General features: G+C 42.0%; 1 protein-coding gene across 9 annotated transcripts in view; it reads right to left on the bottom strand.

Annotated features, from left to right (window-relative positions):
* The window catches only part of LOC120764904 (splicing regulatory glutamine/lysine-rich protein 1-like), a 106,139-nt gene that overhangs the window by 52,644 nt on the left and 27,306 nt on the right, over positions 1 to 26,189 (bottom strand). For 7 of the 9 annotated variants that reach the window (XR_009208591.1, XR_009208592.1, XM_040089032.1 and 4 more), the window contains 5 exons: positions 23,949 to 24,064; positions 13,049 to 13,213; positions 11,891 to 12,069; positions 11,160 to 11,290; positions 9,565 to 9,679 (listed from right to left, as the gene is read on the bottom strand). Coding sequence is in view for 7 of the 9 variants with exons in the window: in XM_040089032.1 (XP_039944966.1) it covers positions 9,565 to 9,679; positions 11,160 to 11,290; positions 11,891 to 12,069; positions 13,049 to 13,213; positions 23,949 to 24,064 (706 nt within the window). In the remaining 2 variants the exon portion in view is untranslated. Of the gene's footprint in view, positions 1 to 9,564; positions 9,680 to 11,159; positions 11,291 to 11,890; positions 12,070 to 13,048; positions 13,214 to 23,948; positions 24,065 to 24,355; positions 24,480 to 26,189 lie in introns of all 9 variants that reach the window. The other 2 variants (XM_058423911.1, XM_058423907.1) reach the window with 2 other exon arrangements.

Genomic DNA, 26,189 nt, shown 5'->3' with positions numbered 1-26,189 from the left:
GACCTGATGATTTGGAAGCAATCTGCAGGATCTTATAGGGAGGATCCCGACCGTACGGCCAGGGTAGTAAAAATGGTAATAAAAACTCAGAACCCTGATTGGAATGATTTACAGGTTTTATTAGATACTTTGATGGACTCTACTGAAAAGGAAATGGTGTTGCGGGCTATGACGGAAAAGGCGAGAGAAATGATAAGGTTGCGGGTGGCGGATGGAACTCTGAATGAATTAGTACCAAGGGAAGACCCTGAATGGGACCCCAATACAGCACGGGGACACCAAGCATTGAAGGGATACCAGGAATTGTTAATTGAAGGAGTTAGAACAGGCATTCCAAAGACGGTAAATTGGTCTAAACTTTATTCAGTGAAACAAGAAAAGAATGAATCCCCTTCTGCTTTCTTAGAACGATTGAAGGAAACTGCGAGACGGTATACTAGTTTAGAAGTAGAGGGGGAAGCGGGAAGGTTACAATTGGCATTAATCTTTATGGGGCAGTCTCAGGAGGATATTAGAAAGAAATTGCAGAAGCTAGAAGGTGAGGATACCCGTAATTTAGAAAAATTGTTGGAAGTTGCCTGGAAGGTCTATAACAATCGGGAAAAGGAATCAGTCAGGAAGCAACAAGCTAGCATGCTGGCAGTACTCCAGCAAGCTGTAGGAAGGGGTAATGGGAGGGGGCGTGCTCGAGGCAGAGGAGGATTTAGTAGGGGTCGTGGCGGGGGCCAGGTGAGATTAGGATATGACCAATGCGCCCTTTGTAAAAATAAAGGACATTGGAAAAATGAGTGCCCATTGAATAGTGGGATTGGAATTCCGAGGCAGTTTGGGAATTCGTCGGCAGAGGTCACCCAGGCGCTGGTAATGGGGGAATATCAGAATCAGAGCTGACTAGACCGGGATCTCAAGGTTATTATGGAAGTAGAGGGAGAACCGTTAGAATTTAGAATAGATACAGGTGCCACATATTCTGCAATTAATACACAGGTAGGGTCATTAAGTGACACAAAGATACAAGTAGTGGGGGTTACTGGAAAAATTGAAGAAAGGGCATTTCTTCGGCCAGTAGATATAAAGTTTGGGGGAAAGGAATTTGATCATCAATTTTTGTACATGCCAAATAGCCCTGAATCATTGATAGGACGAGACCTATTGTCGATGTTACAGGCCAGAATTATTTTTGAAGGAGGTAGGGTCAAGTTAGAAATTCCGGAAGAAAATATTGGTAAAATGTTCATTATTAAGGAGGTAGAGCCCCAACCTATTAGAGAAGAAATTGAGCAAGCTGTAGTTCCCTGGGTATGGGAAACTGGGACCCCTGGAAAGTCAAAGGCAGCACAGCCAGTAGTAGTAGAACTAAAAGAGGGGAAAGAACCAGTACGACTGAAGCAGTATGCAATCAAACCTGAAGTCAGGCGAGAGATAGCCCCAATTATTGATCAATACCTAAATCTAGGCATTTTGCAGGAGTGTGAATCCGAATATAATACTCCTATTTTTCCAGTTAAAAAGCCTAATGGAAAGTATAGGTTAGTGCAGGATTTAAGAGCAATAAATGAGATAACCAAAGATATTCATCCCGTAGTTGCTAATCCTTATACCTTGTTGACATCTGTATCAGAGAAATTTGAATGGTTTACCGTGATTGATTTAAAAGATGCCTTTTTCTGCATCCCACTGGCACTTGAAAGTAGGAAATATTTTGCATTCGAATGGGAAAATCCAGACACGGGACGAAGAAGGCAGCTGACTTGGAGCCGACTACCACAGGGATTCAAGAACTCCCCTACCATTTTTGGAAACCAACTAGCTCGGGAACTAGAAGAGTGGAAGACAACCCAGGTAACAGTACCAAGCATGTTCTATGTGGTTCTCCAATATGTGGATGATATTTTCCTAGCAGCTACAGAATGAGACATCTGCTCCCAATTAACCATAAGCCTTCTGAACATGCTGGGACAAGGAGGATATCGAGTTTCGCGAGACAAAGCACAGCTGGTAAGAACAGAGGTTGTCTATTTGGGGTGTGAAATCTCTAAGGGGGTGCGGAAATTGGGGACTAACCGCATAGCGGCTATCTGCGCCATACCCGTCCCCCGAAACCATCAGGAACTCCAATCTTTCCTCGGAATGGTAGGGTGGTGTCAGCTGTGGATTCTGAACTTTGGACTGCTGGCACGGCCCCTATATGAGGCCCTCAAAGAAGTGCATTGGACTTGGGGACATGCACAGGAAAAAGCCTTCCTAGAACTAAAGCAGGCCTTAAAGGAAGCCCCTGCGCTGGGATTGCCAGATTTGAGCAAAGATTTCCAGCTATATGTTACTGAAAGACACAGATTGGCATTAGGGGTACTAACACAGAAAATAGGGCCATGGAAGCGGCCTGTGGGGTATTTCTCTAAACAATTGGACACAGTTAGCTCCGGCTGGCCAGGATGCCTGCGAGCGGTAGCGGCGACGGTGCTGCTAATACAAGAAGCAAGGAAGCTGACTTTGGGAAGGAAGCTGGAAGTATATGTGCCCCATATGGTAATTGCAGTCTTAGAGCAAAAGGGAGGTCACTGGCTCTCATCCAGCCGCCTGTTGCAATATCAGGCGTTGCTGCGGGAACAAGATGATATAGAACTGAAAATAACACCCCATCTAAACCCAGCAGAATTCCTCAGGTCGGACCGAGAGGAAGGGGAACTCGTCCATGACTGTGTGGAGATAATTGAGCAGGTCTATGCAAGCAGAGAAGATTTGAAGGATGCACCGATCGATAGCCCAGACTGGGAGTTGTTCACCGACGGGTCCAGCTTTGTCGAGAATGGCACCAGGTATGCGAGTTATGCGGTAGTCACAACTCTTCAAATAATAGAAGCAAAGGCTCTTCCCCCTGGAACCTCGGCTCAAAAAGCAGAAATTAGAGCCTTAACTCGAGCCCTCGAATTGAGCAAAGGAAAGAGGGTCAATGTTTGGACTGATTCAAAATATGCCTTTGGGGTGGTGCATGTACATGGAGCTCTGTGGAAAGAGCGGGGATTGTTAACGTCTCAAGGGTCAACAATAAAACATAGGGACGAGATCCTACTCCTGTTAGAGGCTGTAAGAGAACCCGAGGCAGTGGCAGTAATGCATGTGCCAGGACACCGAAGAGAAGATGGAAAGATATACCAAGGTAATTGATTGGCAGATAAAACGGCTAAAAGAGTGGCGAAGGAAATAAAGATTCAATCAGCTCTTATTCCAGCTAAGGGAAATCCGGCGGATTCCTACATGAAAGATGAGCCTCCATACCTACCAGATGACGTGAAGTTGGCCCACCTGGTGAAAGCTCAGAAGAATAACAAAGGGTGGTATGTAACAGCAACCGGGCAGGTGGTAGTACCTGCAAAGATAATGCGAGCAATCTTGGAGACTGAACATTACAAGTGCCACTGGGGAGCGGAGGCCCTGGTAAAATTTTTAAAGAATGAGGTAATCTCTAATCAGATGTTAACAATGGCAAAGCGGGTTAATGCAACCTGTCCCACTTGTGTGAAAAATAATCCCCTAGTGCGAAAACAGGTTCAGATGGGAGGGTTAAAGGTAGGCCCACAGCCTGGAGACTACTGGCAAATAGACTTTTCGGAGCTGCCTAAAGCCCAAGGTAATAAATACCTTTTAGTGTATGTATGTACCTTTTCAGGATGGCCGGAGGCGTTTCCCTGTCGCACGAATCAGGCAAAGGAAGTGGTTAAAACCCTTTTGAAAGAGATAATCCCCCGGTTTGGAATCCCGTTAGGAATGTCATCAGATAGGGGACCGCATTTTGTGGCAGGAATCATTCAAGGTGTAGCCAAGGCGTTAGGGATTAGATGGGATCTACACACTCCGTGGAGACCGCAGTCTAGTGGCCAGGTAGAAAGGATGAATCAAACATTGAAAAATCAGTTGAAAAAGATTTGCCAGGAAGCCAAAGTTCAGTGGCCCCAAGCTCTGCCAATAGCATTATTGCGCATCCGAATAAAACCCAGGGAGAGGATAGGAGTCAGTCCGTATGAAGTATTGTATGGTAAAGCTTATCATGCTGCCACCTATCAGGGGGACCCCCATTTAACAGGGGACCAAGTATTATTAAACTATGTGTTATCTTTAAATAAGACTCTTGCAGCTGTACGGGGAGCCTTGCAGTGGAACCGCCCGCTACCACTAGAGAACTCAGTTCATGACATCTCGCCGGGAGACCATGTGTACGTGAAAAATTGGAGCGCGGAGCCTCTGAAGGAGTCATGGAATGGCCCCTACCAAGTGCTGATGACCACGTATACCGCCGTCAAGGTCGCTGGGATTGATAACTGGATACACTACACCAGGGTGAAGAAGGTACCGACGAGATGGGAGGTGCAGCCAATAACGGACACCCGGATGGTATTCCGGGCAAAGCCCTGATCATCTTGATACTGATTGTTTGTCAGTTAGTAGCCTCAGCAGTTATAATCCATGTACCAGACCCTTTAGTCTTAGTACCGGAAAGTGGAAATGTTGAATTAACCTGTTTGTTTTCTGACAGCCAGAAAGCTGGATCCCATGAAATTAATGTGAGATGGAGAAAAGGCCTTGACATCGTAAGTAAAGGAATAATGACACTTTGGGATGACCATCAGCAATCAGGAAACACTACCTTAAGGATTCCTAAAATCACAACTTCTGGAGAAGGTAGATACACCTGTATAGTATGGATAAAAGATAGTTTTGATTATGGGGATTTTGAGTTGGAAATTATAAATAAAAACTATACCAGTGCAGGTTCGGTAATAGTAGCACCCTTGAGAACAAGCCAGGATATTTGGTTGGGCCCGCCATTGAGAATTAGTTGTCAATACACCTTGAAGAATAATTGCAAAAGAAGAATAAGGATTAGCTGGTGGAAAGAGAGAGAGATGGAATGGGATCAATTGAAGGAAGGAAGTAGTGAGTGGAAGAAAGAATCTAAAGGGGTCGGGTGGTATAATATCACATCTTTTGCTTCAACAACTATGGCAGGGAATTATCTGTGTATAGTTAAGTGTGGATTAGATGGAGGATTTGGACTTCGGGAAGTGGTCGCTAGAACAAACCCGGATCAGGGAATAGGAGCAACTGAAAGAACAATCTTAGCAGTAGAAAGAGAAAATATTGCTTTAAATTGTACAATATCCCAAAATTACACTGAGTATGGGTGGTGGCATGAAACAAGGATTAGGCCGGGATCAAAGTATAAAATCACAGCAGGGAGAAAGGAAATAGCATTGCAAATTACTAATGTACAGAAAGGGGATGACGAAGGAGAATATTGGTGTTGGATAGCCCGAGATAATTGGTGGGGTCACAGTCAGGTAACGTTAAGAGTAAGGGACATACGAGTTACCAGACAGGTCCCAGAGAGAAATCAAACCCTAAAAATAATCGAAAGACAGGAAAATTTAATAGTAGGACTAATTCGAGACTTCGGAAGAATGCAAAATACAACTTCAATAACAGCCTGCCTGCCTCTTCCTCAAGCGGCTGGAGACCCGATCCCGTGGGGAATTATACCCATAAGGGAGATGCCAAGTGCCACTGCGAATGTGACCTGGAACTGTGAAATAGTGTCTAAGGAGATTTTAGACTGGGTAGAGGTTTGTATGTTACTAAGAAAGATTAGTAAGCAAAATTGTCAGCAAATACCAGGATATTATAGATGGATAGAGGATTCAAAATTGTCAGCAGATACCAGGATATTATGGATGGATAGAGGATCCAAGCTTAAGGGAAATTGTTTGGTGATTGGAAAAGTGTCCGAGCCATGCGATAAGATCCGAGTTCGGAATAAGAGAAAGAAGATAGAAGAAGTATGTCAGAATACCACTGAGACAATGACAATGGAGGAGTGGAAAACAATCTGGGGACCTAGTCTGTTAGAAACTTATAGTTACCTAGGGAAAGTGAATTGGTGCATAATGTGGGAAGGGAAAAAGAATCAAGATTTTGGGCAGAAGTCATTATTCAAAGAACAATATAGGAAAAAGGTGGAGATGATGGAGTTATGGAATTGTACACAGGTACTAACCTGTGACACTCCACCAGTGCAGATTGGACTTGAACCAGTGCGAGTGCTGTTGCAGTGGGGATGTGAATGTAGAGGATATAATCACACCCTTGCAAAGAAAGAAAAGGAGCCCTGGGATTGCAAGACGACCACGGTTAGGAGCCCAGGAAATTTAGTTTGGGTTATGGGACATGGATTATGGACTACGCACATGCCCATAGATGGTGCAGTTACACAAATTACATTAGGGGTTCCTACCTTATGCCCATTCTGGAAAACTTCTAAGCTGCAAGAAAAGGAATTGGTAAGCAGAAAGAAAAGGGAGATAGAAGATGATGCTTCGATTCAGGAAGATTGGCATGAACCTGATGATGGAGTAAAAGTAGGATGGATGTTAGAATCACTGTTTGCCCCTATATCATCTTACAGAAACAGGGAGATGTTGTACCGATTATTAGGACAGACAGAGAGGCTTGCAGCTACAACTAAAAAAGGTTTCAGAGACTTGAATCTTCAGCTGCAAGCAACTACTAGAATGACATTACAGAATAGAATGGCATTAGATTTACTGCTACTTAAAGAACATGGGGTTTGTGGATACTTAAGAAACAGAGTGGACCATTGCTGCATGCACATCCCAAACGTGACAGAGGAAATAGAAAAAGATATAGATCAATTAGAACAAATAGAATCCAAAACAAAGGAGATACAAAAAGATGCTGAGCATAATTGGGTAGGAGCCCTGTTGAGCTCCTTAGGGATCCAGGTTTCCGGTTGGGTATCATCTATAATACAATATGTAATAATGTTTGTAATCGTGATAATTGTAGTGATCATTGTATATAGATGTCTTTTAGGAATGATTCTGAAAGAAGGGGCTCACACCAAAAGGGTAATACAAGCAGTTACCCGAAGAGAAGTGATACAACCTCGTGTAGCTGAGACTCAAACCTAAGAAATTGAGCATCCTTGCAATAGAATTGAAGAATGCTCAAGAGGGGGGACTTGTTGGAAATTAGCCATGTTGCTAGGAGAAGTACAAGGAAAGAATGTGGTGACAAACGAAGCATGAGGAACGGACCAAGACGTCGCGGTTAGGTGCTCACGGTGGTCAAAGAAGAATAGAATTTATGGTGGGAGCCTTTGTGTAAATAGAGATAGGGAAGCAGGTGTTGTGGGAACGGGATATAGTCTATAGAAATTAGAAGATTAATGTTAAACTGAAATGTCATGTATAGCACGTACGTTGATGATGTAATCTGTAAGAAATAGTATAAAACCTGTAAGAAAATGAGGGTCGGTGGGATTCTGATTTGGGACGCTAGTCCCCGGGTCCCCGGGCCCGAATAAAGCACCGCATAAACTACTTTGTGGTTTGTGTTTCTCTTCGTTGGGCAACACTTGGAGGACTATGCCCCGTGGAAAGAGAGCCACATTGTAGTAGTTTTGGGAGGACTGTGTGCTCATGGGGGGAGTTCACATTGCAGCAGGTGCGGTATGGCTGCTGCTCGTGAGAGTGGAGCCATGCTGGAGAAGTTCAAGGAGAACTGTTTCCTGTGGGAGGGACCCCACAGTCTCACAGGGGAAGGACTCCTCTCCTAGAGCAGTGGAAGGAAATCTCGGTGATGAACTGACCAAAACTCCCATGCCCTGTCTCCCTGCACTGTTGGTGGGAAGGAGGGAGGGGCTGGGGGGGAATGGTGTTTTTAAGGGCTTATTTTACTTCTCATTATCCTCCTCTGATTCTGTTAGTAATAAGGCTCACTTTGCAATTTATGTTGAGCCTGTTTTGCCCTTGAAATTTTTCCTGGTCCTTATCTCGCTCATGAAATGTTCAATAAGTTTTTTTCCCTCCTCTGCTCAGCTGTGGCAGGGGAGGGTAAGCGAGCGACTCTCGTGGGTGCCTGGCGTTGGGCCAGTGTCAAACCACAACAATGTCTCAGCAATGTGTGCTTGCAGCCCAGACACCCAACCGTATCAAAAATAATTTGCATCAAAGGCTGCATCAAAAGGAGCATGGCCAGCAGGTCGAGGGAGGTGATTCTCCCCCTCTACTCTGCTCTTGTGGGACCCCACCTGGAGCACTGCATCCAGCTCTGGGATCCCCAGCACAGACTGTTGGAGAGTCCAGAGGAGGACCATGAAGGTGATCAGAGGGCTGGAACACCTCTCCTATGAAGACAGGCTGAGAGAGTCTAGGCTGGGCTGTTCAGCCTGGAAAAGAGAAGTCTCCTGGGTGACCTTATAGCAGCCTTCTGGTACCCAAAGGGGGCCTACAAAAAAGCTGGGGAGGATTTTTTTTACAAGGGCATGTGGAGATAGAACGAGGGGGAATGGCTTTAAAATGAAAGAAGGTAGGTTTGGATTAGATATTAGGAAGAAATTCTTTACTATGAGGGTGGTGAGGCACTGAAACAGGTTGCCCAGAGAAGCTGTGGATGCCCCATCCCTGGAAGTGTTCAAGGCCAGGTTGGATGGGGCTTTGAGGAACCTGATCTAATGGAAGGTGCCCCTGCCCATGGCAGGGGGATTGGAACTAGATGATCTTTAACGTCCCTTCCAACACAAACTGTTCTATGATTTTATGAAATCTGAAGCCTGCACACTTATATCTTGCTTGGTTGTATAACTGATGTGGTATATTCCCTCTGGCCAGCTTTTCTGTATGTGAAAAAACTCTAGCTGCCCTGTTAAAAAAACAATGGATGAAAGAATGGGATAGTGCTGTCGCTGCAACACTGAAAACACTCACCTTTTTAAAGTGCAAGCTATCAAATACACAGAGGATTTGTTAGTTTTTTTTTTTTACTTAATGGGGTCAAATATATTTAGATTGATTATGTAAATGATCAAAAGACATTCCTGACGTTGTACTATTTCTGGAAGTGTTTATAAGTCTTACATAGAAAGACTGCCTCATTCTTGGAAAAAAATATTAATGGGTAAACTTTATGGATGATCTAGTAATTTTATTTCTCCTATATTTCAAAGCCTGTTTTACAACTTAAGAAATTAGCAAAGCAAAAAAAGTCTGAAGAATGAAAAACTATCCTTAAAACCTTTTTTCTTCTGGCTTTTAAAAAATACAGCTTTACATTTACAGTACAGTTAATAAAAATACAGCATTTGTTAACTAGTTGTTTACAAGTTCAGGACAGCAGCAACTTTCTACTAGCAAAACCAGCCATCTTGTCTGCTTAGGCTATCAACAGTAAACTAAATGTTCCATCCAGAAAACAGAGATAACTATTTCTATTTAAAATACAAAGGTTACAAAATTAAATGCTACATGGCACAAAATGTACCTTCTAGTGTGTTTTACCTGAAAGTAATACTGAAAACATGCAGCATTTAGAGGGAAAGAGTATTTGTTCAGAGACAATGTTCCTAGTTACTCTATCTAGGTCAGTTTAAGTTACTAATTTTCTCTACAGGGAAACTTGTCTCACAACTCAGTAAGAAATTTCAGTAACCACCACCACTCAAAAAAACCCCAGTATGAATTCTTAGTCCAAAATAATAAATATACCTACCTATGTTTTGAGTGAGATCTTTTCTTCCTAGATTGGGATTTTGAGCTAGACCTGGATTCTGAACGAGAATGGGAACGAGATTGGCCACCTTTTCTTTCACTGCTCTTTCCAGACTCTGAGAGGACGAAAGCACTGCAATGTAAGCTCAGATCATTGAAAGATCCCAGCTAACAATCTGGCAGAAGTGTAATGTACCACACATATAGTGCAAGGGGCCCATGCCTTGCACATCTTCCTTCTTTGCTAATATCCTTGAGAAACATCCAATAAAGTCATTGCGTATACTCGTTGAGTGCAGCCACCCTGCAGCAGTACACATAAACCAGATAATTATAAACAGCTAGCTCTGTTAGGAATGGGATTTATGTTGCTGCCACAATGCACAAGATTACAGCAGGTTCTCCTCTGGTATATTATTTAATTTATTTACTTTTTAAAAATAACCTCAGAAGAATAAATTTAGAGGGCAGAGTTTTGAAAACAAGCATAAAATGCAAATAATAATTAGTACTTTTTATACTTTTAAATATTTCAACCACTGTACAAATAGTGCAGTTCTATTCCTCATGTTATTTTGGGGGAGGAAGGGATGGAGAGAAGGGAGTAAAAAGTTTGATCCGAAGGCCAGGAAGTCAACAGAAAACTTACCAGTGACCTCTGCAGACTTCGGTTCAGACTCTAAAAGATTATCATTCTGCTGCTTAACACTGAAGAAATGTTAGAACTATTTTTCTCACAACTCTCAAAAAAGACAGAAAGTACTCCATCCCTCCCCCTCCCCCCCGAAAAAAAACTTCAAGACCGTCTACTACCTAACCTACATAAGCTAATGTCTGGGTTTTTTGGTAAGAAGAAAGACAAAATCTTGCTGATGAAAAGAAAAAGGAGGATTTCAACTGCAAGTTTAACCAATTAAGAATTTTTTACATTGTGGTATTGCAATCACTTTAAGTCAGAAAAAATCAGCACTGAAGTGTCTGCCTAACCACTCAAGCCACTGACACCTTCCTCCTTAACCTGGCATTTCAGTGTTAACAGGAATTGGGGAACCAATCTGAATGAAAAAAAGTCTGTTACAATATGTTAAGTTTTATCCTAGATTCATTCTCTGATTCCATTTGCTATGAGGATGCATATAGTCTTGAGGCAGTATGAAAAAGAGCATAGCCCAGTGATAAAATTAACCTGCCAAAGAAAAGCATAATATTGCTGCTTTCAGCAGCACACTAGCTCGCTCTGATCATGAAACTATGGTATTAATGGGTGCTAGAAAACAAAATATAAAGCATTTTTTAAGTTTGTAAGTACTTTGAACTTTAAAAGCACCAACATTAAATATTAATTTAGTATTGGCTTTGCATTTTTGAAAACATTCAGTGAGCATATATCTGAAAATAAGACATAATGAAATAAAAAGACAACTTCATTCTACTGCTTTGTTGCATGAAAAATTTTTTGATTATTTTCTTTTGTTTTCCCACATACATATTGCTCACCTTTGAGTACCCTTTTCCTGTGTTTGAAAATGCTCTTAAAAGCATGTGTCAAGGTACACACAGAACACGTCTCTTAGGTAATGAACATAATATACCTACCTGGCTCAATAGCAGCAGATATGAAAGATTGGGCTTCCCTTACTCTCTTCATCACTTCTTCCAGTTCCTTGGCAGCAGCTTGTGGTGTCATTTCAGGAGGCTTCACTATTGCATTATTGGAGTGATTTATTCTAAATTAAGACAAAAATAAAAACTTTAACTACCAAACTCTCGAAAAGGAAAAATGAAAAAAAAAAAAGAAAGCACCTCAACTTCCATGTATGACTAAAAACGTAAAAGTTCAGCAAAATTTTTTTCCTCTGACACTCATCTTTTCTAAGTATCTGAAATGTCTGTTTTTTATTGCTTTCAAATCTTATGACTTCTAAATAATTGTGGCACAATATTTCTGTGTTAAATTTTTTCTAGTAGAAATCTATAAATCTATTTCAGATCAAACTTCTACATTAATACCTACTAATTACATACACATCATATATAAAGCTTAATTAGTACAAAGGACTTTGCAGATTCTCTCACTGCTATGGCTTTCACCAGTTCAAGATTGGATGTAGAAATATTTTATTCAATGCCAACCATACTCTTCTTGGAAAAAATGTTATGTCCAACCTCGAAATTTGAGTTCATAAAAGCATTCCAGTTTACCAACAATAGGTCTTTACATTGAAAAAATATTAATCACAGCAGTTTCCTGCACATCAGAGTCATCAATGTATAAGGATACTAAGACATCTCTCATTCAGTATTCATATGGATAATTAATTTCTTACTTCAGTGGCCTGTCTCCAAACATAACTCCATTAAAGGCAAGAGCTCGAGGTACAGAATTTTGGTCTGCAAATTCCACAAAAGCAAATCGTGTTGGTTGTGTCTCATCACCTGCCATTCGCACAAATTTGACTTCTCCAACTTGCTTAAAAAATTCAAGCAGCTGATCTGCTGTTGTAGTCTAGAAAGAGTCAAAGAGCTCAGCTGAAGTAAAACATATAAAGAAAATTACTTATTCAACAAATTAGATAATCTAACAGTTACAGATTTTGGAAAGACATCTCATCATCATTATACAGGTGGCATGAATTTGGTATTAAGAGAGAAAGGTATTTTTTTCTTCTATTAATCTAAAAAATATATTACAATTTAAAATGGTGCAACTATGAGCCCTGAAGTCCTACATCTTGGTTAAAAAAGCACTTGTACAGGATTTTGCAGTTTTCAGACAACTTATTTGAAATAACTGATGATACACCTATGTCCAAGATACTGATTGTGAATTCTGATCAACTAAAAAAAATCCAAGCAGTATTACAAGACTTCACTTTCAACTATTTTTCTACTACTTTCAAGCTTGTTTTATTTTATTGCGATTAATAATAGTTTTATACTCTAATAGCTACTTTGGCAGTCAAAAATCACAAAAATCAAATACTTATATTTCCATCAATCAAAATCAAATTGTTTTTCAATCAGTTCAATCAATTGCTGAAAAAGAAACTTCTGACAGACCCAACTTTCCTGTCAGAGCAACTCAAATACATTTATGCTAATTTTGCAACTTCTACTAGGACAAATAATTTCTTCTTACTGTACTTAAACAACTGCAGAGTGTTGTAGGGGACAGCTACCATGCTCTCACAAATTCTGAGGCATTGTTCAGCTAATATAACCCAGCTGGACATTTGATCAACACCCACAATCATAAATGTTTCTTCAATTCAGCTAGAGTGTGATTTCTCTGGTTTCCTGCTAGAATGAATTCTAACACTGTTCTAATCTGATTGGCAAAAGAGCATTCAATAATTTGAAATATCTCTAGTAAACTTCTATTGGCATCAACTAATGAAAACTCTTAAAATGTAAGATTGTAATTCACAAATTAACAATTCTGTATCTTCCATTATTATAGTCAACAAAAACAAAAAAAAAGCTACCTGTGAATTCAAGTTTCCAATGTAGACTGTTCTTCTAATTTCATCAATCTTGGATGGGTCCACATTCCCCATAACTGGTGGCTGTGGTAGTTCTCCCAGTGTTGTAATGTTTGGGTCCAGTGCTGCTGCTGGTATAGCCCCCAAAGTGCCAAGTGAAACACCAAGCTGGAAAATATAAAAATAGGATATGCTTTGCAATCAGTCACAGGAAGGAGACACTTAACCTTTTAATACTTGTCTTCCTTGTGCATTTCTGTAAAAATAAATCTAATTAATATAGGTAAGACTTTAAACTGTAAGGTCCCAGAATTGGGAATTGAAATTTCTCCTGGGAAATGTTATTTAAAAAAAGTCACTTTTAAATGATTACTAAATCGGTCTGCTGAGTTCCTGATTTGAATTTTTTCTCCATCCAAAAAACAACTTCCTTTCCAGCAAACAATGTTTTTAACTCTCGGGTTTTTCTCCCGAGATTCAGGTGGTTTTAGAGTCCTTTGCCTTCTGAAAAGCCCTGAGCCGGACGCAAGAAAGAGACGGAGTCTTCAGGTCCTGATTTCTCAAGGTTGCATGCTTTGTTTATTGTTTCTTATCTTACAATTCTTTCTGTGCCCAGCTAAGATCTGTGCAGCTGCTCGGGCATCTGACGAGTGCCCCTGCACTGGAAGGTCACTGCCTCTTATACTAATTGTTACGTGTTCTTTATTTATAGTTATTTGCTAATACCTACCACCTATACTAAACAGGTCATCTCTACTCTGACCCAATCTCCTTAAACTACTTTGTGCCACCGTCACTGCAGAAAATGGAGTGAGTGAAGAAGAAGAAGCATGAGACAACACCCAAAATCCTCCATCTTGCTCCCATCCACTTCCATACTAAAGAACCCAAAACTATGATTTTTCACCCTGTGATAAGCTAAACTACTATCTTTCACACTCTTGTGGCCTGTAATTAATCTTGCAATGTAGGAAGCCTCTCCCATGGACTGGGATCAAAGCCAGTGTCTTCCTGGGCTCTGTGCCAGGGTCCCAGACCCCCCTGTCCAGGTCCCAGACCCCTCTGCCCAGGTGTCTGACCCTCCAGGGCAACCAAAGGAATGCCCTGGACTCCAACATCTAACAAGTGTTAGAAATTCTCCACAAGCCACCAGTATTTTTTAATGTAACAAAACTACTCCCTTTATTTGAAATCATCCTTTTATTATTAAACAGGGGGTTATTGTACTGTGTGTGGCTGAGCTGGAGTTTATGTTCCCATAGCAGCCCCTCAGAATGTTGTGCTTTGCATTGGTAGCTAGAAAGGTGTTGATAACACACCAGTGTTTTGGCTACTGCTGAGCAGCACTGGCACAGCATTAATGCTATCTCTCAACATTCCCCCCATCAAGGGGCTGAGAGTGGGCATGATCTTGTGAGAGGACACAACCAGGCCAGCTGACCCAAATTAACCAAAGGGATATTCCATACTATATGATGTCACCTCAGATATAAAGCTAAGAAAAGAAGGAGGAAGGGGGAGCATTTGTTATTTACAATGTCTGCCTTCCAGAGCAACCGCTAAACATGCTGGAGCCCTGCTTTCCGGGAAGCAGCTGAACATCATTCATTGATGGGAAGTAGAGAATAAACCTTTTTTCTCTTTGCTTGTTCACATACAAACTTTCACTTTTGCTTTAGTAAACTGCCTTATCTCAACCTATGAGTTCTTATTTTCTCTCCTCTGTCCAGCTGGGAAATGGAGTGGTAGAGCAGCTTGGTGGGCACCTGGTGCCCAGCCAAGGTCAACCCATTAAAGTTATACAGCTTGACTTCCTCTTTGATATTCTAAAATTCACAGATGATTTATTAAATATGTATATAAAAAAACAAAGTGAATTTACCTTAGATGGTTAGTTTAGAAACAAATGTCTCTAAACACCACTATTATACCAGTCCTGTTTAATATATCAATCCTCATCAATGCTCTGGATGAGGGGATCAAGGGCATCCTTAGCAAATTTGACAACACCAAGATGGGTGGGAGTGTTGATCTGCTGGAGGGTAGGAATGTACTACAGAGGGATATGGATAGGCTGAATTGATGGGCCAAGGCCAACTGTATGAGATTCATCAAGGTGAAGTGCTGAGTACTGCACTTGGGTCACAACAACCCCATGAAACACTACTGCCTTGAGGAAGGGTGGCTGGAAAGCTGCCTGGCAAAAAAGGACCTGGGGATGTTGGTCAACAGCTGGCTGAACATGAGCCAGCCCATGCCCAGGTGGCCAAGAAGGCCAATGTCATCCTGGCTTGTATCAGCAATAGCGTGACCAGCAGGACTAGGAAGTGATTTTTCCCCTGTACTTGGCACTGGTGAGGCCACATCTCTAATACTGTGTTCAGGTTCAGCCCCTCATGACAAGACACTGAGGTGCTGGACTATATCCAAAGAGCAACAGAGCTGGTGAAGGGGCTGGAGCACAAGTCTAATATGAGGAGTGGCTGAGGGAACTGGGTTTATTTAGCCTGGAGAAAAGAAGGCTCAGGGGAGCCCTTATCACTCTCTACAACTATCTGAATGGAGGTTGTAGTGAAGTGGGTGTCAGTCACTTCTCTCAAGTAACAAGTGATAGGATGAGAGGAAATGGCCTCAAGTTGTACCAGGGGAGGTTTAGATTGGATATTACAAAACATTTCTTCACCAAATGGTTGTCAAGCAATGGAACAGGCTGTCCAGGGAAGTGGCTGAGTCATCATCTGTGGAGCTATTTAAAAGATGTGTAAACGTGGCACTTGGGAACATGGTTTAGTGGTGGACTTGGCAGTGTTAGGATTACAGTTGAACTTGATGATCTTAGAGGTCTTTTCTAACCTAAATGATTCCATGATTATTTAGGGTTCATTACCAACAATTATGCAGTGGAAACTTGAGTAAGCAGAGTTTCTTAATGAAATACCTAAACTATTACTTCACATATTTTAAGACAAAAAAAGTGCCAACATTCTTGTGAACTAAAAATTATTTTCAAAGTCATCCAATGTCTCTCATACAATGACAGTTATGAACCATAAACAGAAGTAGACGAAACCTCTAACTGACGACTTTGGATACACTGTTTCATTATATAAGTTGCACACTTTAAAACAGCTCTTGGATCACAACCTTTAAAACAGATAGTGACCTGTCCTGGTTTAGGGCAAATTTGGGAGGAAACTTCCAAAGGGCTCCCTCTAGAAAGCAGATTCAAGTGGCCCCTCCCCCAACTGGTTGGGGAAAAGATTTCCTTGGAGAAAAGTGGAAAAAGCTGTTTATTTAACAAGCAAAGTACTCACAAGCATAAAAGGACTAATATTAAACAATAAAACCTCTTGCTGTTCTGAAGAGATGGCAAATTCAGAAAGTTCTTTTAGTGGGTTGTAGCTCGGCTCACTCAGTCTCTTATCAGTCCCTCCAGCGCTGGAAAATGCCGTGTCCCGGGCCCCGGTGGGCCAGAGGTGTGAGCTCCCAGTGTTTTTCTGGGTTCTTCAGTCCAGAGCAGGGCCAATCCATTCCAAGAGAAAGAAAAGCCACAGTTCGGGGAACTTCTCTGCCTCAGCTAGCTAAAAAACTAACTAAAAAAACAGAGGAGAGCTCTCTCCCGCTGTCCGTGCTGCAGACAACACAGTCCAGGAGCAGGAATGTGGAGGAGCAAGTGCAGTTCCTGAAAACAAACTGCGCGCTTTTTCTTTCCTCCCTTCACTCTCGGAACCAGTCTTAAAGGTGTAGAACTTAATATCCAGCATAAATAGAACAGACGATTGGGGATACAAGCATCACAAAGTCACCCTAGGACATGACCTCTGTGCAGGTTTTTGAAAAAGGAAGGAAGGAAGGAAGGAAGGAAGGAAGGAAGGAAGGAAGGAAGGAAGGAAGGAAGGAAGGAAGGAAGGAAGGAAGGAAGGAAGGAAGGAAGGAAGGAAGGAAGGAAGGAAGGAAGGAAGGAAGGAAGGAAGGAAGGAAGGAAGGAAGGAAGGAAGGAAGGAAGGAAGGAAAGAAGGAAGGAAGGAAGGAAGGAAGGAAGGAAGGAAGGAAGGAAGGAATTTCTTTTAGGATGATGATCAGTACCATCTAAGAATATGAGAGTGGGAATAATGCTTCTGTTCATGGAGACAGACGAAGAATCATTTAAGTACAATGTCTTGGTTTAAGACAATTTAAAAGGTGGACACTTCAAAATGAGTTACCTCCTCTTAGAGTTTTAGCCAATCCCTTTCCATCAATATGAAGAAAAGAATATGAGTAGATACAAGTGAAAAAATAACAGTTTACTAAAAAAAAAAACCAAAATAGCAACAGGCAGAAATTAACAGTAATAGTCACTAGTTACAAACCTGCTGGAATCTCACAGACTGCCCAGGAAGAAAGAGAAACTCAAAATGGAGGAGTAACACCACCCCCACCCCCCTCCCAAGATGATGCCCTCTGCAGATGACCGCATGTGGAGAGACAAAGATGGCAGTAGCCCATCCCCTCTATGTCTCCAGTGGTGGCAGCTCCACTGGCAAAATGCAGCTGTCACACTCCAGTGGCTGGAGTTGAGTCAATGTCTAGAACTTGTGGAGGGACTTTGCCGCCTTCTTGGCAGAAGACGGCAAGCAGTTGGCTGGGGTAACTCAGACTCTGTGCCTTCCCGTTTTGACCGAGCGCTGCTGATGGGCTGGGGCAACCATATGGAGCAGGGCTGTTATGTTCTTCTCGATGTGATGCTGCAGCTGTAGTCAGGCACTCATAGAATTTACTTTGAGGTAGTCCAGGACTGCAAAACACAGCCTCTCGAAAAAGAAACACCCGAAGCACCCCCCTTAAAGAAAAAAGACCAAAAGAAGCCCAAAGGGGAGCCTCCACCCACGTTCCCTCAGCTCTATGGCAAAAGTCAAGAGGCAAGAAAGGCAAGAGACAAGAGAGCTCTGACTTCTAAAGATCCTGGGGCACCCCCCAGCCCCTGCCCTACCATTCCATTTCTCAGTTGCCAGGTCTTAAAGAGACAGTAACAATTTTGGGCACAGAGAGATGTGAAATACAATAACATTTTGTGTTACCCAGGATATTATCCAGCTCTTATTCCATATCATCTACTTCTGCCCAAATTAATACCTTTCACCTGTACATATATACACATATAAATATTTACAAATACAATTATTATTTCAGTAGCCACTGACTATCCCCCAGGATATGGACTGAATTAATTTGGTCCATGACTGATATAACTGGAGCAGTCCATTCTCTTTGTCCATGGTAGTTATGACATGCAGTGGCAATGACATTCAGCAGTGTTACATATGCAATTCAACATTACAGGCTGTTCTCATCCTAAGTCAAATTCCCCTGAGGTATGCAACGTGTTTCCCTGTCCTTCTGCATTGCCCACCAAGTGTAACCAGGTCCTTGAGCAAAAAAAATCCCATGGATGGGTTTGCCTTTCCTCAAGGCAGGATTAATCCAAACTGTCTTTCCTCACATGCCTCTCATGCACCACGGGGACTATCTCCATCTGCTGTATGCAGGGATCTTGATTGGACAGGGCCAGCTCAGTTAGTGGAACATCTGGTGTTGACTAACCAGGTAGTCTTTGCTAAGTGCAGATCCCACTGCTTGAAGGTCCAACAACCCACTGCCTTCAATGTTGTTTTTAACAGTCCATTATATCATTTGACGTTACCAGTGGCTGGTGCATGACAGGGTATATAATACACCCACTCGATATCGTGTTTTCTAGCCCAGATGCTTATAAGGCTATTTGTGAAATGAGTCCCATTGTCTGACTCAGTTCTTTCAGGGGTGCCATGTCACCACAGGACTTGCTTTTCAAAGCCCAAAAAAATGTTCTGGGCAGTGGCGTGAGACATGGGGTTGTCTCCAGCCATCCAGTGGTTGCTTCTACCACTGTAAGCATGTAACTCTTGCCTTGGCAGGTTTGTGGCAGTGTGATGTAATTGATCTGCCAGGCCTCCCCATACTTATATTTAGACCACCGCCCCCAATACCACAGGGGCTTTACTGGCTTGGCCTGCTTCATCACAGCTCATATTTCACAGTTATGGATAACCTGGGAGATAGTGTCCATGGCTAAGTCCACCCCTCGGTCACAAGCCCACCTGTATATTGCATCTCTTCTCCGATGACATGAGGGATCATGGACCCACCAAGCTAGAAATAACTCACCCTTATGTTGCCAGTCCAGATCTACCTGTGACACCTTGATTTTGGCAGCCTGATCCACCTGTTCATTGTTGCGGTGCTCCTCATTAGCCTGACTCTTATGTGCATGTGCATCCACATGACAGACTTTCATGGTCACCTGGATAGCAATGTCTTGCCACACTCTGGCAGACAAAGGGGTTTCCCTCTCTGCTGCCAGTTGGCCTTTTTCCATCTTTCCAGCCACCTCCATAAAGCATTTCCTACCATCCATGAGTCAGTGCAGAGGTAGAGCGTTGGACACTTCTCTTATTCATCAATGTCCAAAGCCAACTGGACAGCTTTCAACTCTGCAATCTGACTCTATCCACCTCGGTAGCTTCCACAACTCACCGCGTAGGGCTCCATAAAGCTGCTTTCCATTTCCTACTGGTCCCTATGATACGGCAAGATCCATCAGTGAGTGAAGAGAGTATCACCTCTCACTCTCCAGTAGCTGGTTATATGGTGGAGCCTCCTCTGCATGTCACCTGCTCTTCTTCCTCTTCAGATGATAATCCAAAGTTCTGAAATGTAGGACAGTTCGTGAGGACTTCCAAGATCCCAGGGTGATTCAGATTTCCTATACGAGCTCACTGTGGGATGAGAGCAATCCACTTACTCCACGCCATATCAGTGACATGATGTGTTGCAGGGACTTTCCTTTTAAACATCCAGCCTAGCATGGGTAGCTGGGGTGCCAGAAGCTGTGCTTCAGTGCCAATCACTTCTGAAGCAGCTCGAACCCATAGGCTACAAGAATCTCTTTTTAGTTGGGGTGGAGCTGGGCTCAGATCCTTTGAATCCCCAACTCCAGAACCTGAGAGATCGTCCTCAAGTCTCTCCAGGTACATTCTGCCAGAGTCTTCAGGAAAGACCATTCTCCCTGACTTCGGTGTAGAGCTCATTTTTCACATCCTGTCCTGTCCTGATTGGTCCAAGGGCTACTGCATGAGGAATCTCCTATTTAATTTGTTCAAAGGCTTGCTGTTGTTCAGGGTCCCAATTGAAATAATTTTTCTTTCATGTCACAAGGTAGAGAGGGCTTAAAATCTGGCTGTACTCTGGGACATGCATCCTCCAAAACCCCACGATGCCTAGGAAAGCCTGTGTTTCCTTCTTGCTAGTTGATGGAGACATAGCAGCTATCTTATTGATCACCTCTGTTGGAATCTGTCTGTGACTGTCTTGCCATTTTACCCCCAGGAACTCAATTTCCTGGGCAAGACCCTTGACCTTACTGTGCTTTATGGCAAAACTGGACTCTGGGAGGATTTGGATTATTTTCTCCCCTTTCTCAAAAACTTCCTCTGATGTGTTGTCCCAAACCTCAGGAGTCTTACTGCAGAAGGGTCCTCTGAAAGACCAGGCAAGGTGTTCAACTGTCTAATGTCTTCTGTCTCTACAGCAGCTATCCCAAAACCCCACCTGAGGGCCAGCTGAACAGCTTTGAGTTCACCAAGTTGGCTCAATCCACCTGCTCCTTCAGTAACTTCTGCAACCTGTCATGTGGGGCTCCATATGGCTGCTTTCCACTTTCGTTTCATCCCTACAATGTGACAGGAACTGTCAGTGAAAAGAGCATAGTGCGTTTCTTCTGCTGGCAGTTGGTTGTATGGTGGAGCTTCCTAAGCACGTCACTTGTTCTTGCTCCTCTTTGTCAGTGAGACCAAAGTTTTCACCTTAAGGCAATTTGTAATTATTTGCAAAATTCCAGGGCACTTCAGTTTTCCAGTATGGGCGCACTGTGTGATGAGAGGAATCCTTTTGCTCCACATGGCATTGGTGGCGTGGTGGCTAGAGGGAACTGTTACCCTGTTTTTTCTGAGTTTTTTATAGCCTTTTGAATTTTCATAAAATGGAGTCAGATCTTTTTAGTTATTGTACAATATTAGAAGCAGTTCTACCTTTTTCCCACATATGTAACATAAACAAATCCTTTGTTCTTCATTCTCTGTCCTTTGTTTGCATATTTCTAACCTGAAAACAATTGTAACTGACAGTTGGTTTAGCCACTTGGCTGAAAGGTGAAAAACCCCAGAAGCCAATCTTCTGCTAGACCCACAAATGTATAAAAAGTAAGAAATAAACAAAGAGGCTCGCTCTCAGCCTGGACTCAGCCTTGAGCTGGATCGGAGGAACCTCTGCGCTGGAAAATCTCTCTCCGTGTGACTGCTTTGTGTGTCTCGGTAACAGGGAACCTTTGCTTTGAACATCCACCCCAGCACCAGTAGTTAGGGTGCCAGGAGGAGTTGTGTTTCAGTGCCTATTACCTCTGAGGCAGCTTGGACTCCTTCATAGGTGGCCAAGATTTCCTTCTCTGTTGGAGTGTAGTTGGCTTCGGACCCTCTTTAACTTCAGCTCCAGAATCCCAGTGTGTTGGAGTCCAGGGCATTCCTTTGGTTGCCCTGGAGGGTCAGGGACCTGGGCAGAGGGGTCTGGGACCCCAGCCCAGAGCTCAGAGAGACACTGGCTTTGATTTCAGTCCATGGGAAAAACTTCCTACACTGAGAGAAGGTTTACAGGCCACAAGAATGTGAGAAATAGTAGTTTAGCTTATCACAGAATGAGAAAATAGTAGTTTTAGGTTCCTAGCATTGAAGTGAATGGGGACAAGATGGAGAATCTGGGGCGTTGTCTCCTTCTTCTTCTCCTTCTTCTTCTCCTTCTTCTTCCCTCACTCCATTGCTGCATTGACGTGGCACAAAGTAGTTAGTGAGGATTGGGTCAAAGTAAAGATGACCTTTTTAGTAATAGTGATAGACATTGGTAAGAAATAGTAAATAAGAAATACGTAGTAATTAGTATAAAAGATAAGGACAGCCCAGCTCGGGGGGAGACGTGAGGAATCCATGCAGCTGCGAACATCTTGTCGGACTCCGAGAAAATTGTAAGATAAGAAACAATAAACGAAGTATGCAACCTTGAAAAATCTAAACCTGAGAACTCCGTCTCTTCCTTCGGCTTGGCTCGGAGCTGTGCAGGGGAGCGAAGGACCCTGAAACCACCTCAATGTTGGGGTAAGCCCCTGACACCAGTGGTCGACCCCAAGTCTCGCCAGGCGCCTTCTGTCAAAGGCTCCAGGACAGGCCATGGTTCCCGGCTGCTGAGTAGAGCACGTTCTTCACATTTGGTCCTGTCCTGACTGGGCCAAGGGCTACCGCATGAGTGATCTCCTGTTTGATCTGGGCAAAGGCTTGTTGCTATTCAGGGCCCCAGTGGAAATCATTCTTCTTGCAGGTAACCAGGTAGAGAGGGCTCACAATCTGACTGTACTCAGGAATATGCATTCTCCAAAAGCCTATGGCGCCTAGGGAAGCTTGTACATTACAACACGTTTTCTTCTTGTTGGTTGGTGGAGACATTGCTGTTGTCTTATTGATGACCTTGGTGGGAATCTGATGTTGTCCATCTTGCCACTTTACTCCCAGGAACTGGATCTCTCTAGCAGGTCCCTTGACTGCTCTTTTTGATGGCGAAACCGGCTTTCAGGAGAATTTGGATGATCTTCTCTCCTTTCTCAAGCACTTCTGCTGCCGTGTTCCCCCACAGAATGATGTTGTCAACGTACTGCAGATGTTCTGGAGCCTTATCCTTTTCTAGTGCAGTCTGGATCAGGCTATGGCAGATGGTGGGGCTGTGCTTCCACCCCTGGGGCAGTCGGTTCCAGGTGTACTGCACTCCTCTCCACATGAAGGCGAACTGAGTCCTGCATCCTGCTGCCAGAGGAATGGAGAAAAATGCATTAGCAATGTCAATAGTGGCGTACCACTTCACTGCCTTGGAATCTTCCTCATACTGGAGTTTCAGTATGTCTGGCACAGCAGCTCTCAATGGTGGAGTCACTTAATTCAAGGCACAATAGTCCACAGTCAATCTCCGTTCTCCTTCAGATTTGCACACAGGCCAAATGGGCCTGTTTAAGAGTGAGTGAGCCTTGCTGACCACTCCTTGGCTCTCCAGCTCACAGATCATCTTGTGGATGGGAATCACAGCATCTTGAGTTGTCCGGTACTGCTGGCAGTGCACTGTCAAGGTGGCAATTGGTACTCGTTGCTCTTCCCCCTTCAGAAGTCCTACAGCAGATGGGTTCTCTGATTGTCCAGGCAAGGTGTTCAATTGCTTAATGCCCTCTGTCTTCATAGCAGCTATCCCAAACACCCACCTGAGTCCCTTTGGGTCTTTGAAATACCCATTTCGGAGGAAGTCTATGCCCAAAATGCATGGGGCCTCTGGACCAGTCACAGTGGCATGTTTCTTCCTCTCCTTTCCAGTCAAGGTCACCTCAGTTTCCACCAGGGTCAAAGCATCCTATTGCAAAAACATCCTATTGCAGCATTTTAATATTATGAAGAACTCTTTCAATTTAACTATGATCTTTTAATAATTTATTAGGAAGTGGATAGCATTGCCAGTGGATCAAATTAATGCATGTAGTGAAGGGACAACAACAAAAATGAACACAACAAAACCCAGTATTTACCCACTATTTTGCAAACCGAGAATCTTAAACAAACACCCAGGAAAGGTAGTGCATGGACATCTTGTGATCTACCCTCTAGGTACCACAGCTACGTCCTCACTGATTTAGCATATGAGAAGACAACATCCACAGATCAAATAGTTCTTGTTCTCTGAACACAGAAAGGCTACTGAGTATAAAGGAAAACCAGAAATCAAATAGAGAGCGAATTTTACTTACTGTAGTCAAAGGGGTTGGTGTAGGTATAGGAAGCAACCCTGCACCAGGCATCAGACTTGTCATAGCAGGAGCAGGTGCCAATAGAGAAAGGGCTTTGGCTTCATCTGGGATTTTACCTGAAGAAGCAAAGGAAAGCGTAACACAGAGTTGGAACACTACACAGATGTTACTCTTTCTATGATTTTACAATTACCCTTGCATTTAAAAAAGTAATAAATAAGAATGTATCTATTTACCAGATCCTTACAAAGAAACAGATATGAACTTAAGTATTTCCTTTTACCCTGCCTCTACTAGGAAAAACAAAAGTGAGCAGAAATTCAAAGACTAGCAATGTCAATAATGGATCATTATTTTAAAAACTGAATAATGTACACAATTATTTAACACTTGGAGCTATGGGTCACCTGTACTGGAAACTTAATGTTCATGAACCAAACGATATCAAGCATGGATGCTTTCCCAGGGCAGTGTTTTCATGGTGATCGAAAGCTGTTTTACACATGACAACCGTTCGTGTTGGCTGCATCACTAATAGCACACAGAACATCAGATACAGAAAAGAAGAACATTTTTTTAAGTTTAATCCCCAGAAATGGCAAATAACCAAATCAGTTAAAAAAATAAAGAAACAAAGTATGTGTTAACTGAAATTCATTAGTTTTTTCACCCTCTGGTGTTACCTACTTTTGATGTAAAAATAAATAAAAATAAAAAAAACCCTACTGTGACTCCACACAAGACATACTACAAATGAAGTTGGGAGTGGAGGGAGGGCTGAAAAATTCATATTTGTACTGTCTTACATTCTAGGTCACTTCAGTTTATCTAAAATTTCGATAAATTAACTTTAAATTTACTGAAATTGAAGAGAATCATAACTGATCAGTTAAGCAAGCTATATTTTCCTATATTTTCCTATATTTTCCTATATTTTCCTATATTTCCTATTATTTTAACCATATTATATTTTCCCTGTCATGCGAAAAGTTTAAGCAATATCTAATCTGAACTAAACACAGGTTTCATTCAAAGTTAGTTACAATTAGACTGCTAAATAAGTAATAAAAAAATCTTCAAAAATCAAAATATGCAATAGTTAATTACAAATAGAATTAAACATACGTTTTAAATTTGAAATGCAAAGGCATTTAAACTGGTACAAATATTAAAAACTGAACTGAAAAAATAAAGAAAAGAAGTTCTAATTACATTAGTTATCTCTGATTTATTCAAAATTACTGGAGTAACTATATATATGCTATCCATCTGAGCCCTTTGGTATTACCCCATGCACTTTAATCATATAAATGCTTTTATTTAAACATTGTTTTAAAAGTCAAGGTATGTACAAATACTGTGCCAGTGGCTTTTACTGCTTTGGTTCAAATTTTATATGTTTGAACTATAAAGCCCTTAACTTCAGAATTTAAAAATTATTATAAATATTGTTATCAAAACCCAAAATATGATATTATTTTCAATACACTGTGCAATTTTAGCTTTATTTGTGAAAATAAACCCCACAGAAATCATACTACTCAAAAAAAAAAAAAACCACAAAAGTTGCAAACCTGTTCTACAGATCTGCAGCAAGGACTTGGTTAGATACAAAGGACAAAACAAATATAAATGAAAAATAATTTTTATATAGCATGAGTGGATTAGAAAAGTTAAAATAATAGTACTCTTCTTTTTTTTCTCACAACTTCTATTTAGAGTTATTTTATTTATGTAAAGTTTTGAGGCACCTTGCTCCTTAACATGTAACAAACCACTTTATTTTGCTATCTAAAGGAGAAAAATGGGAAAAGTACTAACAATTAAGAATTAACTGTGCAATTATGTCTTCCAGGGCTTTTATAAAAACATGCATAAATCTGATTCATCATCACAATGCTAAGCACTCTTAACAGGTCTCAGTTTGAAGTCAGGCATGCAGTGAGAGGTGTACTTGATTTGCCAGACTGCTCATGAGAATCAGGTACCTTGCCTCACATCCTGCCTACTATGTAGGTGACTAAAAGGCTTCCAAATATACAGTTCCAACAACCGTGTGTGCAAATTAGGCATACAATTATATACCAGTTCTTCTGAAAAACAAAATACTTAGTTTTCAAATTATTGCTGAGCCAGCATCTTGCAATTAACTGGATACTCATAGAGGTTACAGGATCAACAGACATGGTTTAAGTAAATTCAATGGCTCCTAAAGTGGTACATCTGTATTGTAATTTGGAT

This window comes from Hirundo rustica, chromosome W (assembly GCF_015227805.2).
Source record: "Hirundo rustica isolate bHirRus1 chromosome W, bHirRus1.pri.v3, whole genome shotgun sequence".
NCBI lineage: Eukaryota > Metazoa > Chordata > Aves > Passeriformes > Hirundinidae > Hirundo > Hirundo rustica.
The sequence above is the reverse complement of the archived record's forward strand: the minus strand, read 5'-3'. Positions and strand labels throughout refer to the sequence as shown.